This window comes from Xiphophorus hellerii, chromosome 5 (assembly GCF_003331165.1).
Source record: "Xiphophorus hellerii strain 12219 chromosome 5, Xiphophorus_hellerii-4.1, whole genome shotgun sequence".
In the NCBI taxonomy this organism is placed as follows: domain Eukaryota; kingdom Metazoa; phylum Chordata; class Actinopteri; order Cyprinodontiformes; family Poeciliidae; genus Xiphophorus; species Xiphophorus hellerii.
In genome coordinates, this window is record NC_045676.1 from 8764505 (window position 1) to 8782275 (window position 17771).

The following is a 17771-nucleotide window of genomic DNA, read 5'->3' on the forward strand; positions in this document are numbered from 1 at the left end:
GAGCCAGGCCTGGGGGTGGGGCACGTTGGGGAGCCCCTGGTGGCCGGGCTTTAACCCACAGAGCCCGGCCGGGCTCAGCCCGAAAAGAGCCGATGTGTTCCGGCTAGAAATAGTCGGACTCGGGGCGTGCTGTGGCGGCGCAGGGGGTTAGCACGCACCACGTTTGGAGGCCTTAGTCCTCGAAACGGACGTCGCGGGTTCGACGACCTTTGCCCCCTCTCCTCGCCCTCCTTCCTGTCTGCCTACTGTCAGAAAAATACGAGCCACTAGCGCCGCAAAAACTCTTCGGGTTGGATGTTCTCCCACCCTGGAGTTGCCCCTTGTGAGAGGCGCTGGGCAGGAGTGGGCTGACTTGTTGCCTCCCGCCTTGGTGCGTTGGGGTGAACAAGAGGACAGCCTCTCCCTCTACCTACGGGTTTGGGTCGGGTTCTGACTGTTTACCCAGCCTTTTTAAGTCCTTGGAGGGGGTACTGGAGAGTGCCCCTCCTGGGAACTGCCTTGTTATCCTGGAGGGGTTTTCTCCGCAGGGTCTCTGGGCTCCCTTAGAGAAAGGGTGAGAAGCCCAGAAATCCAGGAGTCATTGATGTTTATACATATATCCAGGGTTTCCCCCAGCGCATCTGCTGGTGTCGGCCAGCGGGTGACCCGTCACTTATTCAGTTGGCGAAACCTCAAAAAAGCAAATAAACCGGCGACCCGTCAGAACCGCACACTGTAAGAAACTCAGGCGGGATCTTAGAACTACGGGAGGTTCAAACTCCACTCATTCATGTTTAGCTTACAGAAAAACGCCAACCCGTGAAATAAACAAAAGCAAACTGACCAATCAGATTTAGGCTTTGTGCCCCACCTCACCCCCACAGACTCTACACAGCTGTGTGTACAATATCTTTGGACACAAAATATCTTTTTTTCTCCACAATTTTGTTAATAGTAAAGAGGGTTAGATAATAAAACAAGAACTATTCTATTCTTTTTTTATTCAAAGGAAAATCTCAAGGTACTCAGTTTGTCCAGCCGTGCAGCTGCAGCACCAATCCAGGCTCTCAGTCACTGGTGGGAAATTTATCATCACACAGAAAATCTCCAAAAGGGAATCAAACTTAAAACTCTGAACCAAGAACTTCTGATCACAATATAGCAATTAACCATATCTGCCATGGTAAATTATTACTGATAACTACTGTGAGTAGTCCCTAACATTAATATGATCAGGCAGGATGTAATCATATATACATATATATATTATTGTTATAAAGGCTGAGCCAAGAACATTTAGACTTAGACTTAGACTTAGACTGACTTTATTGTCATTTTGCATGCACAGGGTGTATACAGAACGAAATTTCGTTGCATACGGCTCAGGACAATGTTTTGAGGTTCCAATGTTGTGAGGTTACTCCAGAATAAAATAAAATACAGTATAAAATATGAATATAAATCTAAATATAAAATATAAAGTGCAGGACTGACAGTAAAATAGAAGTTATTTAGCTCTGTACATGTGCAAGGTATAAAGTGGAGACCAGTTTTAGAGTGCAGTCCAGTTAAGAGTTCAGCAGTCTGATGGCAAGTGGGAAAAAGCTGTTTCGGAACCTGGTGGACCTGCACCGGATGCTGCGGAACCTCTTCCAGAGGGCAGCAGGGAGACCAGTCCATGGTGGGGGTGTGAGGGGTCACTGACGATGTTTCTGCCTCGGGACACGCAGCGCTGGGATGAAATGTCCTGAATGGAGGGAAGGGGGGCCCCGATGATCCTCTCTGCTGTCCGCACCACTCTCCTCACGTTCTTCCAGTCGGAGGCGCTGCAGCCTCCACACCACACAGAAAGGCAGCTGGTCAGAATGCTCTCTATGGTGCTTCTGTAGAACGTCTTGAGGATGGGCGGGGGCAGGTGTGCTCTTCTCATCCTCCGCAGGAAATACAAGCGTTTCTGTGCCCTCTTGACCAGAGACGTGGTGTTCACAGTCCAGGTGAGGTCGTTAGTGATGTGCACCCCCAGGAATTTGGTGCTGCTGACCACCTCCACAGCCGAGCTGTTGATGAGCAGTGGAGCGTGGCTGGGCCGGTTCTTCCTGAAGTCGACGATCATCTCCTTCGTCTTGTCAACGTTCAGGATCAGGCTGTTGTCTCTGCACCAGTCCACCAGCTGCTCCGCCTCCTCTCTGTAGTCCAGGTCGTTGTCGTCTCTGATGAGGCCCACCACTGTTGTGTCATCCGCGAACTTCACGATGTGATTGGTGGCGAACCTGGGGACGCAGTCGTGTGTCATCAGAGTGAACAGCAGAGGGCTCAGGACGCAGCCCTGAGGGGAGCCTGTGCTGAGGGTGATGACATCGGAGGTGTGTTGTCCGATCCGGACTGACTGAGGTCTGTCGGTGAGGAAGTCTAGCAGCCAGTTGCGCAGGGGGGTGCTGAAGCCCAAGTGTCCCAGTTTTCCTGCCAGATGCTGTGGGATGATTGTGTTGAACGCTGAGCTGAAGTCCAGGAACAACATCCGCACATGAGTGTTCTTCTCCTCCAGGTGAGCCAGGCTCAGGTATAGGGCGGAGGAGATGGCGTCCTCAGTGGAGCGGTTTCGGCGGTAGGCAAACTGGAACGGGTCGAATGTGGGGGGGAGTCTGAAGACGATGTGTTCTTTTACCAGCCTTTCAAAGCACTTCATCATGATGGGAGTCAGTGCCACAGGCCGGTAATTGTTGAAAGAGGTGACTTGAGGTTTCTTTGGCACCGGAATGAATGCAATGTGAAATTATGTTCCTGGGGTTCGGTTCTGCTGCTTGGTACGGTACTTTTTCCCTCTTGCAGATTTTTCCTTACACATTTAAACACTATTTCAGAGTCAAAGCAAACTTACGTTTCAGGATGTAAAGAGACTCCTATGGGCATGCTAATGGTGGTACATTTGGCTCTGCTCCCAAACCGTTCTTATTCTGTAGCCTCATATTTTAGTTTAACTTGGCAAATATGAATGTCATGAATATTAATAAAAATTTAACTTAGTTCTGCTAATAAATTGGCCAGCAAAGAATCAGCTGACTAATATCTTCCTTGAGTTAAATGAATGCCCAAAGCTATATAACTTGAAACTTTAAGCCCAATAAGGTCCAGACAGACTCTAATGAAGCCATTTTAAAATCAGTTTATTAAGTAATCAAGTTCAACATGTTATTCAATTCCCTGGAACAAAGAACATCAGAATAATATCTCTAGCCATTAATCAAGCTGTGGTTGAAAAGCTCCCAAACATGAAAGACAGTACTGCAGCTCTAAAATCACTATAAAAAAATCAGAATATATGTTATTTTTATTTTATTCCAAACAGCTTCAAAGGTCACAATTAATTCCTGATGGTTCTGCATTCTTACAGAAACACAAGGTTCTTATTACAATCATTTAAGTTTTCTAAGATAACCAGCAGCAGCTTCCCTCCACCAACCCAGAATCACCCTAACTTATACCATGCTGTCTAGTTCAGGATTAACTTAACCAGAACCGATGAAGGATCCAACCCTACACGCTCACGCTGTTCTCCACCACCTTCGGGTCCAGGTATGTGTAAGGCAGCTTAAGTTTTTTGTTTCTGGCTTCGATTTGCAGACTCAGCTCTTGAAGTTGCTCTTTGAAGACCTTTATGTTGTTCAGGGGAACATCTTCAATAAACCGCTTCTCTGGGTAGTTACCGAGATACTCCTGTTGACATCAGAGGAACATTCGGTCTGGTTTCCATCATGGTTTCAGTCATTATTTACATACAGGTCAGAGTAAAAATACATCTGTGATATTTGATGATTATGTTGAGGGCGCTGTATTAATGCACATAATGAAAAAGACTGTCAGACTGCTCTATGATGGCCGAATGGAGCAGAGGTTCTGGTCACAATTATCAAAAAAGAAAAACCCATTGCTATATTTCCGCCTTTTAATTAAAAACCTTACATGCAAGGGAATGTTTTTGCCAAAGTCCACCTGGTTGCGTCTTGGCCAAAGTGTGTATCAAGAGCCCAAATGGGGCGGTGCTAAAGACCACGCACTCAAAACCTTCAACAAAAACGCGCATTTGAAGGGCTGGAGGGCGGAACAAGGGTGGAAGTGTGAGCATTGGGGCCAGACCATAGTCATTGTCAGAATCTGATGGGGTTAATGTCAACGTTATTGCCGCCTGGCGGGATCACACAGTGTTTGTGACCAGAACCAACTGGTGGAGATCAGGTATCAGTTGGAGACATGTTAACAGAACCAGGGCTACTTACAGCGTCAGTGGACACCTTGCTGAGCAGCCAAACTGTGGCCATCCCATGCACGGTGACATCTATAGAAGGCAGCGTGTCCAGTAGCGTTTCCTCCGTAGCTTCTCCCTTTTTGGAAGGTGGTGGACATTTCAGGGTCGCTGGGGTGTTGGGCATCCAGCCAATGAAGTCATACTGCAGGAACCAAACCCAACAGACACCAATCAGATCCAGCTGCAAGATGTTCTGTTTGACTAGATGAGTCTTGACTTTTCTTTGATGATTACAGTTAGAATAAAAATACATCAGATATGCAAGAAACATATTGTATCTTTTTGTCCATAATTAAGAGTAATGTTAAATGTGATCCTATGATAATTTATCTATTAGCTCATTTAATCAGTTTGGCCAAAAACAAAAATTTTCCACATAGAAAATAATCAGTAAGCAGCAGAAATGGTTCTATGGTTACTATGGTAACAGCTACCAGGAGGAATACCAAACCATCCCTGTGAATCTCCACTTAGATGGTCAGTCAGAAACTTCCTGAACAAGCTAACGTAAACTTCAGCAGTTCGAGAAACTCACCTGTCCGGTGTTCACAGCCGAGTGCTGTGCTGAGCAGGTGAAGATCACCATGGTGACAAACTTCACCAACTCGCCTACGGTGTCGAATCTTATTGGAATACCTGGAAATTAGTTAAAGTCATGTTCAGTATTGAAAGAAAGCCGACTGTTCAAGCCAGGATGAAAACATTTACCGACCTGTGTTTTTCTCAGAAAGGAACCCATGTGAATATATATCACCGATCCACTGCTGCAGAGCCTGGTCTTCCTGGACCATCTGATCGCTCTTGTAGTAATACTGGAGGGTTCCCTTCACAAAGCTGTAGGAACATTCAGGATTCAGTCCTGCTGCAGTTCACACTCAGCACATCAGCCCAAAGCCAGGCTGATGTTTTATAAAAGAAAGATAAACATTTTCCAAAATATCTTTCAAAATGTATATAACTTTTTATCATTTTCTGTGCAAAAATGTCAACACTTGCTTATATTCTAACTTATAAGAAGAAATGAAAAAGGTTTAACATTTTGTATTCACAGTAAACCCAAGGACTATGGCAGCTTCATCATATTTCCTTTTTTTTTACAGTGGTTGCCTGCTTTGAGGTTGAATTATAGGTGCAGTTTTCTCCAAAAATAAGCCTCAATAGGTCACAGAGAGACTTTATAAATACACTCTAAAACATGTGAAGGTGGTTTAACTAGAAAATGAAAGTCCACCTGCTGCCTTGAAAATGCAGTTTAAGTCGACAAGAAAATTGTTTTGGTTTTAACTCAGAAACTAAAGTTCATGAAGTTTATTTAACAACAGACAAGTTGTTTAAACATTGTTTTATAAGCTCATTGATCTTGAATTGAGTTTTAACTTAATGCTGCAATTTAAACCAAATAATTATTTCACATTATGCAAGAAAAAAAACTGCCTTCACCTGGTCAAAGAGCCACATTTCTCCATTATTTTACTCACAATATCAAGTTAAAATAACAACTTATTTCACTTTAGAATAATTAAAATTCTTGTTCTAGACCAGAACTTTCAGTTGATTGTTGTTTTTTTTACCTCAGGGTTAAAAGCAAACGGTCTGTACCTGTAGATGATGTTCCACAGCTTCAGTCCATCGTCTCTGTAGAAGAAGTTGGGCACATCCTCCAGCCCGCGGTCAGAGATGTCGTCCGGTAAACAGAGGGATCTGTAGGTCATGGAGGAGAGCGCCTTCCGCAGAATGGTGAACATCCCTTCACCACCAGAAGAGGCAAACTACGGGGAGAGAGTGTCTGTAACTTGGTGATGTAGGTGTGGACATAGTTTCTGACTCAGTGATTTTCCTTACTTACCTTGGTGAAAACACCATCATCAGATATGAGAAGTTTCCGTGCCAAGAAGTTGATCATCGGCGTGTAGCGAGTGTGAGGCATAAGAAGCTGGAATAGGTCATTTATTAGCAACACCACCAGAGTTACCTTTGTGTGAAAACATTCAAACTAATGATCAACCAACGAGCTCCCAATACCTTGTAGAGAGGATGCATCATGGGTATTTGGCGCAGGAGAGCCACTGCGAACACCTCAGCCAGCAGGTGGGTGCGCAGCAGGTGAGAACTGAGTTCATGCATGTTAAAATCTGCATTTCTCACAAACGTCTTTGCCAACAACCAGTCCCACCGTGAGTCAGTGGGGAGGAATACAGGGTTGTCCTCTGCTGGAATCTGTTTCAGCTGCAGGATGAGCACAGAAAATGATCCACAATCATTCTGGTCCACTTGATGACCCAAATTGATCTATGCTAATGAACCAGTACAAAATGTAAAACGGATCTAAGGCAGATCCAGGTAGCAATGCATATACACCTTAAGTCCAGGCAAATGAGTTTCATCTCACAAACTGTCATTGATGCAGACTTAAGAAAGAACTTCAGTTGTCAGATATACAGCAGTTCCCCCACCTATATACTGATGATGCATGACTTAAACTTGAAATACCTTTTCATGTATATTGCAGAATCTCTTACTGAAACTTCTAAGAAATTAATTTAACTGACTTTTCTGACTTGTACTTTACTTTTTTGAGCATATCGGAGAGTTTTGAAAATGTTGAGCAAAGTTCCCTGACTTAGAGCTACGCTGATAGCAAATGAGGGCTATCTAATCTATCACCTAAGTTTGGACGAATACCTCACCTGAATTGCAATCGGCATCAGTTTGTCATCAGGAGTTTTGTGCAGCAAAACAAGAGGAGCCACCAGATACTGCTGCTCCCCATCTATGATGTTTGCCTTCACTCCATCCAACATCTTGTAGTCACACAAGAAGATGTTGCCTTTCTGTTTGTAAATTTCAGCAGAAAGTTAGTTACCAGGAGGCTTAACAGTCTAAAAACATGACTCACCATCAGATAACCACCTGCATCTCATCTGTCAGACTCTGATTCCCATCCTTGAAGACCATCTCATCAGTCACTTGAAAGTTCTCAGGCAGAGTTTTACAGCACTGGATCATCATCGGGTTTACTCCGTTCAGAAACTGGTAGCCGAAGAAGGAGTCCTCCTGCCATTTCTGACAGACATAATCTGAAAAAGATTTCATGTTTTAACAAACACCCTTCACTGCTGTCTAAATCTGACCAAACTGCAAAGACCCTTGGGTCAAAGTACAGAATGCCATTCCTGAAACTGGAATCAGTAGATAGCATTCGTGAATGATGAAGTGTCTACCAGAACCAGAAACATGCTTAGTGATGACGTAGTACCAGATATTTCAGTGCGATGGCAGCAGTACAGATGTTTTATATCTTCAATATTAGTCCACTTCGTCTTGTGCTCAGCCCATTCTGCCAGTTTTAGCTGAAGAAGCCTAAACAATGGAAATAATCATTAAGTTCAACAATTAAAACCCATTTAAGATGGGAGGAAAACCAGGGAAGGAAATCTTACGCTTTAGCTCCAGTGTACTCCATCTCTATTTCCTTGATCTTGTAGAAACTCACATCAAGAGGCAGTGAACTATAGGACTCTGCTTTCATGTTGTGTGGTAATCCATCTTTAAGCTGATCCCAGCTAAGACAAACAGAAAAGAGACAACTGGTTTTAGAAAAGGAGAAATCAACGTCATGTTTTCAGGATGACTGATGATGTTCAGTAACAGAGCTACATTTATAGAAATGTTTCCCCTTTCAGAGGGTTTATTAACCCTTGCTGATGGGGCAGGCTGGATAAGCAGGTATAAAGGATTAAAGGGTTGGATGGTTCTTACCAATAGAGGGCCCGCTGTTCTTCAAGATCTTTTGTCCAACATAATTCGGTGATGTTCTGTTTTTCTTGACTGAAAAACTTGGCTAAAGAAGGAAAAGTGTTATTCAATAAAATTTGTTGGAGCTTTTTCTTCCTCACATTGTCAGTGTATTCCTTCTCTGCAAGGTGCTCAACGTGAACCAACCTGATCCCTCCTGGTAATAGTGATCCTTGCAGTCAGTGATCCATTTGTAGATCGGGAACTGGTAGATGTCTCCCATTGGAGATTTCACCTCCACCTTAGCAACAAACCACGGGCCTTTTGAGAACACGATATGGTATTCCTTCTGAATGATGATTGCTAAAAGGTCACCAAGTGGCTTGGTGCATTCCACCTTATGAGTATACGGCTGAAAAAACAAGGAAAACATCTCAAATGAATTCCCCAAGATTCAACTAACTTATCCCAGTGGTTGAGGAGAAACCTCAGTGGACTGAACCAAACTTATGAAAGAGCCTGCTTTGGCTGAGCATATCGGAGAGTGGTCAGGGTTTAAATCATTGAAAGCAAAATGAAAAGTGCAGAGTTTGAAGATGAGGAGAAAGAGTTTTCAGCCTTACATTGTGTGTAAAGGATGGGACCCAGGTGCTGAGCTTCTGGCAGTCACTCTCACCACCTGTCCCCACCAATGTGATGTAGAAACTATGGAAAGTGCTGTAATGAGCAGCATCTCCAGTGTAGACGGTTACTGAGTAGTCCACCATGTTTTCCTAGAGAACAGATGAAACCTGACAGAGAAACAACCAAGAACCAACATTAATCTCAGGAGAAATTATGGCTTGCATCAATACAAACCTGTTTGTTCAACAGATAATTCTTACTTGCCTCAACTTGACCAAGATGATTTTCTGAAGTCCTGCTTGAGCTGATATAAGACCAGGTGGTGGATCAGCCTTTTTATACTCTCAGTTACTGTGGGGGTGGTCTGGTTGAAACAGTCATATTGGCCAATAGTTACTAATAAAAACGTCAACTGAAATACCCCAGAAATGTACACATAACTCCCACTCAACTGAAATTTCATTCTTCAGAACATTTGCTCAACAGAAGCTGGTTTGACTGGATCACTCCTTCCTCAGCATATAGCTTGGATGGGGCAATGTGGGTGTGGAGGCCAAGTTAATGTACAAAATATTCAGTTACTGTCAAAACTTATTTGTTTAATTAGTAATTTAATAAGTGCATTTGTTGAGGTTTAGGTATCAGTATTATATTGCATGTAGCTAATTTCATAATGTTTAATTGTGAATAAGTGTTTAATTTTAAGTTTGTATGCTTTATAACTTAATTGGCCATTTTGCAATTTATGTAAATGAGGTGTGCCTTAGCGAAGGTCAGAGGAAAGCAGAGAGAAGGAAAGGCGCTGCAAGTAAAATCGACAGAGCCACACGGTTTTCCAACCGTAGTTTGTTTTGTGGAGGTTATTTTGGAATTTTGCTCTTGCAAAGGATGGCGCAAAAAACTGTGGAATAAATTTTTGTTTTACATCTTTACATTGGAGCGCTGTGGAAATTTGTATTTTCCTCTTCAAACACACGAGTAAAATCAGCGAAATTAACCTTGTGGCATCACAGCAGGTGAGAACAAGGAAAACGAGGTCAAACTGACAGAGACATAAAACCTACTCTTAGCTGGGTCCAGTGAGGTCCTCTTACTGGACTTTATGTGAGAGCAGGAACTTTTGAGTTACTAAAAACATAACTCGGGAGTTAAACTGCTTCCTGCTGATTAAGCAAAGATTTTATGATGTACAGAAATGAGTTCAAGAGAAATGATCCGAAATGGCTTTATGGGCCAAGTTCAGGCAGACCAGCATGGAATCCTTCTACACACTATGTCTTTCTATCTTCACAAGGCTTTTGCACTGACTTCTGTTCCTTTTTATTTATTTTTCTATTGACCCTTTACACGTGACGTCACTCCCTTCGAAACTCTGCCCGCTCCGCCATAACGGACGTCAAAACTATCAACGCCTTAAACCCCGCACATCTGGTAGCCTAATATCGCTGTTATTTAGTTGATTTCGAAGTAAAAATGGTCACAGGGTGCTGCGCGGTCGGCTGCACAAAAAGACAGGGGTGAAAAACAAACTTGTCATTTTATTTCATAACTTTTAACAAGGAAAGATGCGGCGGCGATGGATAGGAGCCAACCTGACCACTACGGTCAAAAAAAAAACTTGACCATTATGGTCATGTTGGCAGGCAGTGTAACCGGGGATTTTTATTTTTATTTTTTACAAGGTAAGAAGATTAACCTCCATATACTTTATATGTATGTATGCTTAGAAAGATATCAACTATCGCATTATGGAGAAGGTACGCGTCTAACCGTCAGTAACCATGGAAACAGTCCCCCACCGTCCTGTAGCCTAGCATGTACGAAGAAAAAAAACTGGTTAGCGTCTTCTGTACGTTTTTAATGCTGCTCCGGTGTAAAGGGAACCGCTGTTTATGACATAGTGATATAAATCATTTGGTGTGAATTCAGTCAAAGTCGGTAATTTGATCAACACGTCAGGAGGGAGGAGGTAGCTAGCTGTTTCACGCTTCTGTAAATACCTCCATTTATGAGCCCCAACCAGGTGTGTTACGCGCAAAGACAAATGAACTCAACTCGAACAAGAAGAAGCCGGGAATAGACTGACAAAAACAACTTCAGTCGCTCAGTTCAACACTCCAGATCCTCACTTCCGACGTCCGTCATGACGCTTTGAATGATTAGTGACGTAGGGCCAATAGCCTGACCTTCTTCCCATCTAGACCTCTACAAGTCCTAGAGAAGTTGAGCCCTGATAATCCTCTCTAAAAGAACTGACTGTTCCCTGCAGTGTGAACCTACCTTCTTCTGTGGATGATCCAGACCACATAGTGATGGATGAACACAGGACAGGCTGGACAGTGGAAGGTCAGACTTCTTGAGTTGTTGCAGGAAGTCCAGGTTCTATGTGTGAGTAGCATCTCAGGTCCAGAGATACACTGTAAAATCTAATTAGTTCACCTTGCTTAAAAATATGCAAATTCACTGCCTAAAAAAACCCAACAGGTTTATAATTTTGAGTTCCATTAACTTGTGAAATTTCAGTGACCATAACTTAAGTTAACTTAATAAATCTGAGTATGTTGTAATTACTTAATCAACAACCAAAGCCTAGCTTTTGTTAACTAAAACTGCTTATATAATAAGAAATTACTTGATTGAAACATTTCATGGCTTCTGTTTTTTATTTGCTTCTCTGCTCAAACTTTGACAGAAAATATTGAAAACAGTTTGATACTTAAAACATTTGAAGCATGGTATTGCAATATTATACAGAAATTCTTTTCTTCATGTTCACTTTTTTCTTAATAAAAACAATTAGTTCAATTAAGCTAAAGGAACATAAGAAAATTACATTTTTAAAAGTTTCTGTGTGTTTAAAAGTTGAGTAGGACCGGGATGACTTCTTACGAAGTTCGGAGCCGTCCGGTACTTCCAAGCAGCGCTGGTGCTCAGAGGGGATCCCGTCCTTCCCACCTGCCTCATCCAGAGAGCCAGGCCGCCGCTGCTGGGACTGCTGCACTCCTACAGCAGGCGCCTCACCGATTCCGGCACGCCACAACCGGGTCGGGGGCAGATGGACGTCGCCGACATGCCGCGGGACAGCATAACGGTTCTGACCGGGAGGATCCCATGAGCCACCATCCATGACAGGTCTTTCCTTTGTTTGTTTTTTGTTTTTCGAAATATTTTATTGTTGCTTGGGACATTTTTTAAAACATGGCATTGTACAGTTAAACAGAAATGTTTACTTTTCTTTAATAAATACAATTCCTCAATTAAATTAAAAGAAGATAAGAGCAAGGATATTGAAACAAAAATCTCTGTATGTTTAAAAGTTGAGCAGGACCAGGGTAACTCCTTACAAAGTTCGGAGCCGTCCCGTTCTTCCAAGCAGCATCCATGGAGTCTGTTTGGAAGGACAGGATGGCTCACTATCATGTATAAATATACCATCAAGCAGAGTGGTGGTCATGAAAACAAACATACATCTCACTCATGGTGCAGTTTCACGCAAATGTAAATGCTAAAAACTAGCGAATAAGCGCTCTGAAAAGTTTCATTCTTGATGAACTGGTTGGATAGAAGAAGCCTTGGAGTTTGTGTTTTCGTCTTAAACATCTTAAAACCAATTTTTGTAATAAATAAAGTGATTTAATTAGTTGCTGCTGCTGGTGGCCCAATACATTGTGGGATACCTGTCACATATAAACCAAATGCCTCAACAGAATCAATTATTCCACTATGTAAAAACCAATAAAATTATATTGTGCGATTTAAGTATTACAAACCTAAAATAACTTGATATATTTTTGTTTATCTGTACATAAAGCAAATAGCAAAGACATCTTGGCATTGTAAGTTATGAGTGAATAAGGTCCAGACTTTTCCATGGAAAACAATATTGTTAAACTGAAATGTCGCAGAGATGCAAAGTGTTCAATGTTGTCCTCTGAAATTTAGTGAGGGGAGAAGTAGAAAGTAACACTAAGAGGAAAAAAAACTCAAGTAAAGCACTTTTTACGTGGATATAGTATTCTTAAGATACATTCCAAGACAAAAAGACGCACAATCATCAAAGGCGTGCTCTTTCTAAATTAACCTGAGTAGTGAGTTGGTGAGACTTTTCATCCACAAAGACCAAGTAACTTATTAAAAGTGAGTGTTGTTAGGAATTTGATGAAACTGATTCATTATTAATAATTAAATACAATGTTTGCAGTTACAGTGTAGGATAATTACCAGGAACTGAAAGAAAAGCCCACAGTGTTCTATGTTAATGTAATCTTTGACATCTCCACACCTTGCAAGTGTATTTCCACAGAAACTGGATTGTTTGGTAGAAATATGTTTAACGGATCCAGTATCACCGAAAATAGCCTCAGAAAGTCACCAGCGAAATATTCTGAGGCTGTTGTTTACCTGAAAGAAAGAGTTTATACACACCAGCTCTGTTCTGATTATAAATCTGATGAAAATTTATAATCATGTAGTTTGACTAACTGTTGAGAAAAGTAGGGGTGATATAGAATAGAATAGAATAGATTCACATTTATTATCTGATCTCTTCTTGGTTCCTGCTCTTATTGCATTTTACTACTTTCTGCCAGATTACATACTGTTTTACTCATGTCTCTTATCATTTCTATGTTTAAAAGTACAGCTATTCTGCACTTTTAAACCCTCTACGTTGTTTTTATTGCTAAGTCTAAGGCTCTGTTCACACCGCAGCCTGAAGTGACCCAATTCCGATTTCTTTGCCTTAATGCGACCTGTATCTGATCTTTTCATGTCAGTCTGAACAGCACAGGTTGGATTCTTTTTGAATGCGACCCAGGCCTCTTGGGTATCCGATACGTGTCCGATTCAAATGTGTCCTGAATCTGAACGGCCAGGTCGCATTCATCCCGCCTAGCTTTGGGAAGCAAAGATAAGCGCATAAAGATAAACCTACTGATTATTTTAAATTACAAAGTGATGAGACAGAAGCACAAAACTGCTGTGCTTTGCAAAATTATGCTACCCTCCTCCCCCTCTCAAAATTTCAACATTTTATCATATTTGGCATATTTAATGGGATTTATATTAAAAACCAACAGAGAGTAGTGTGTAAAAGTAAAGTGGTTTATGGTTTTAAACAGTAAAGCGTTGCTTGCAGTTGTATTTAGCCCTGATTAAACTGATAATGCTAAATAAAATTCAGCCATCGAATTACACTGATTGAGTCCATTAATGATGGCTGATCTACACTGGTGATACTCGACAAACGGCACTATTCTGCTGATATGTGCAACCGGAAGGAAAACAACAACCATGGTGGACTATAATGAGGATTAAGTTGTTAATATATTGGCTCTGGTTGGACAACAATTTCAAAATCGTAAGCTATGCTGGTAATGATGCCTTTGAGACATTATATAAGTCTGATTTAATTTCATTACCTGGAGCTCCTCCATTTAAATAGTCTTTCTGAACTGCCTGGTGTTTCCTGAGCAGAACCATGACAGAGTTTCATCCTGCAGGACAACCGGGTTCTTTCCTGCTCACTCAGAACAGAACCTGTGGAGCTGAACAGAAGAGGTTCTGTCCTCAGGCCTCCAGGATCCACAGCTAAATATGATGGGACAAAATCAGAGTTTGTTTAGAAAATGCAGATAATAAATCAAATCAAAAATCTGTAGCTCTGATGAAACTGTAAATATTCAAAAAACAGGATTTGAATGAACATCTAAACCAGGTGATCAGGGATTGTTGGTTGTGGTTTGTTTTCCAGAGAAGCTGCTTCTGGTTATTGTGAAATCTCCTTTTATTTATTCAGGAAGCTTCACCTGAAGGAGGCCCCACTACCGCAGGCTGTCAGTCACACCCTCCACTCCCACTGAACCAGAAATGGTTAAAGCCACTCAGTTTGAACGTTTTTGGATCTTTCCCAGGCACAAACATATTTGATGTGTATTGATAACTTTAATGTCTGCTATTGGTTTTCTAAATGTTTATTATGTTTTTATGTTTTCGTGATGAAAAGCACTTCCTTGTTGCTAAAATGTCTTGAACAAATACATTTGAACGTGAGGCTTGGACTTCAAAACAAACAGAAGATAATGGCGTTTCAGTCTCAACTTGTGTCTTTAAGCTTCTCTTGAATGGATCTCTCTAATGTGATCCTCTTAATTTAATTCATAGAAATGGTTTCTTGAACTGTTTCATCTGATTTTTCTTCTGCTTCTCATTTTCTGCTAATGAAACCAAATGTTTGTCTTGTCAAAGGAACCAGCAGATGGCAGTCTCAGCTTAGACCACCTCTATATCCCATATTTCAAACCAGATATCTGTAAAATCCCTCTAATTACTTTGTTTCATGGCTCTTTTCCTCTTGTTGATAATTTAGTCAAATGTTTTAATTGCAATTTGCCTTTTAAAGAGTGGAAAATTTATAATTTTTACTTTAATATGCATTCTACAGCATGTTTTTCCTTGATGACAAACCAGTAAAATTCATTCTTCACTAGAGATTCCTAGTTACGATTGTGCATGAAACAATCAGAACCATTACTCCAGTGGTTCTGATCTTAATTCTTTATGTCCTTGCAAAGACGATGTTTTTGAGAAATCAGCGAGAAGTGTCCTGACTTCTCCTTTGTTGACATCAAAGTCATCCCTACTCACTAGTTTGGCTCCGGGCGATGATATATGATCAACTGAGAGGAGAAAAGGAGGAGGCGACTTGGTATGCAGATGGGAACTATTGGTCCCAGTAAATACCTGAAGCCAGAGGGGAAGAAACATCTTATTCACATGCAAGTCTGATGCTTGTGAAATTGCTTTTTTTCCATCTACTTAACACCAAAGATAGCAATGCATCTTTCCCCAGCACATTCAGGGTTCACTCTATCTTCCTTTTTTTTTTTAGCATGTTATGTAATTTGCTGCAACGGGCGGAAAGGCCTCTGAAATACGTACACTTTTCTTCAGCTTGAGATCATCACTTCTTGACAAAAGAGTCCTTTCACTCCAAACTGCAGGGTACTCGCAGATTTCCTAAAAGCTATTGATTGGAAGTGGTGCAGCTGAGGAACGGCAGAGGAGCCATGAATGGAGACAGAGGAATCTCATTTTTATGTTCTCCAGCTGGGAGCTCTACTGCTCGCTGCATGGTGTTTTAAAAGGCAGATTTAAAAGATTGATAAAAAGAAACAACCAGATTTTCTTTATGTTCTACTTTTTGTGACCATATCTTGACATTACTGACTCATAATGTCCAATAATCGGCTTTTCTTAGGGAAATTCAGATGTCAAATCAGTGGAGTCGACACATTAACCTCATTACTGCTTATGTAACAGAGCTCAATAATCCTGTTTGTGCCCCATCAGCACCCCACACGCTGACAGAAAACCGAGTGGGAGGAAGAAATGTCATATACCTCAGCATTTTGTCCGCATTGGCATGGAACATGACAGATTCCCCGTCTGGGTCGCTTAGCACTGACGGCTTGCAGGGAGGTTTCGCCTGTCTGCTTGGCTCTCCTTCAGTTGCCCCTTAATTCTGCTCTGTTTCTTCAGATGCTCCCCTACTCTCCACCCCAACTCCAACTCTTTGTCAAGGCGCTGCCATAATTATATAAGACTTACATAAACCTTTATTTAGCTGGCAGACAGTGAGGAATGTCTTGCTTTGAGACGATACTTTACACAGTGACAGCAGTGAGAAATGTTCGCCTACGCTTTGTGAAATTTATCATTTAAAACTAATAAAGTTGTCACGGTTGGGGGAGGATCTCCGAGGCTCATATGTTTCTGTATTATGCAGCGGCGACGTGAAGCCGAAGTCGGGTCTGAGCTGAATGTTAATTTCTGCACACTAACATTGTGCAGAAATTATTCACAACTCCTGGAAGTTTTGTACATTTTGTCACCACAGTGACAATTTTTCAGTTTCAAATACTGTTTTTTTTTTTTAGTTTCAAAATATATATTTTTTCTTTCTCAAACGTCAACATATTTTGGTGGATGTTGTGTGATAAATCAACTCAAAGAAGTGCATTGTGGTGAAGCAGGGAGCGAAGGATGTGCGATTTTTAAAAGTTCTTAAAAACAAAAAATCTGAAAAGCATGACATGCACTTTCTTTATCCTTTATTTTACTCTGATAATGCTGAACAAATGCAAAAGAGATAAATTCAAACTCCATAATTCTTCACCTTTTCACAATCCATTCTAAAACATTTACATGGTGGTTTTTAAGCATTCCTAAAACACACAAACAATAATCTATTGGTGTTTTTACACCTCATAGTCCAGAAAACTGCTTGATTGAGAACCAAAATCGCAACATTTTCAACCCCATGTGTCTTTCACCTGCTTTCTCTGAGGTTCCCTTGACTTGGACATAATCGGGAGCGATTTTAGTCCAGCTCTGGTGCAGCTGCAACCCAGCAGCTTTGGGACATCCACAGGCCTGATTCACCCACTGAGCTGAAGTTATGCCAAGAGGAAGAGACGGGGGAAAGCCCAGGCCTCCCTCTCTGCCCCGGGAGGCGGGCTGGGGGAATCACTCCTTGTTACATGTTGGGGGGTTTTGTGGGTCACCTCCATTTTTACAGCCTGGTTTCTGGGCTGTGACACCGGCACAGACACTTGATGTTATCGTAAGAGTGAAAATTGGAGTTATGAAAATGTAAAATGTTTTTGAAAGGTTTTATTTTTGAAAGGCTCCCCGGATGGGGGGAAGAGCAAACATCCAGGGACAGCTGATTGAGTAGCGGAAAAGAAATTAAATGTTCGACACTGAGAAAGAGCTAAATTGTTTCTGTGCAATATTAAACTCTTAAATGGCAGCGATATTCTGGTCAGGAAGCGTCACTGAAATGTGATGGGCGAGCCAGATGGTGGGCGGAGTGAAGCCGGGTCTATGGAGCTAAATTGGGGCCATAAATTTTGTTAAAAGAATAAAACGAAATTGGAACAATCCCACCATTAAATCTAAAAAGTAGTTCTGGAAAAAAAAATCTGTTTCACACTGTTTTATTTTCAGTTTAAAAAGTTTTATTCAGTTTAAAAATATTGTTTCCTTTTTCAAATATTTTTTCAGTTTCTAAAAAAATGTTCAGTTTCAAATATTTTTTCCGTTTCAAAATAACTTTTCAGTACATTTT

The 17771-nt window shown here is 41.4% G+C and overlaps 1 protein-coding gene across 1 annotated transcript; it reads right to left on the reverse strand.

Annotated features, from left to right (window-relative positions):
• Positions 1-3126: 3126 nt before the first annotated feature.
• On the reverse strand, positions 3127-9646 carry LOC116719544 (hydroperoxide isomerase ALOXE3-like). Its single transcript, XM_032562082.1, has 14 exons — positions 8641-9646; positions 8225-8429; positions 8042-8123; positions 7723-7845; positions 7539-7642; positions 7193-7359; positions 6970-7113; positions 6305-6508; positions 6129-6215; positions 5882-6051; positions 4995-5116; positions 4818-4918; positions 4254-4424; positions 3127-3693 (listed from the first exon to the last, which is right to left on the reverse strand). The coding sequence occupies exons 1-14, from the start codon at positions 8782-8784 to the stop codon at positions 3514-3516; spliced, it is 2004 nt and encodes a 667-aa protein (XP_032417973.1). The 5' UTR covers positions 8785-9646; the 3' UTR covers positions 3127-3513.
• Positions 9647-17771: the final 8125 nt, after the last annotated feature.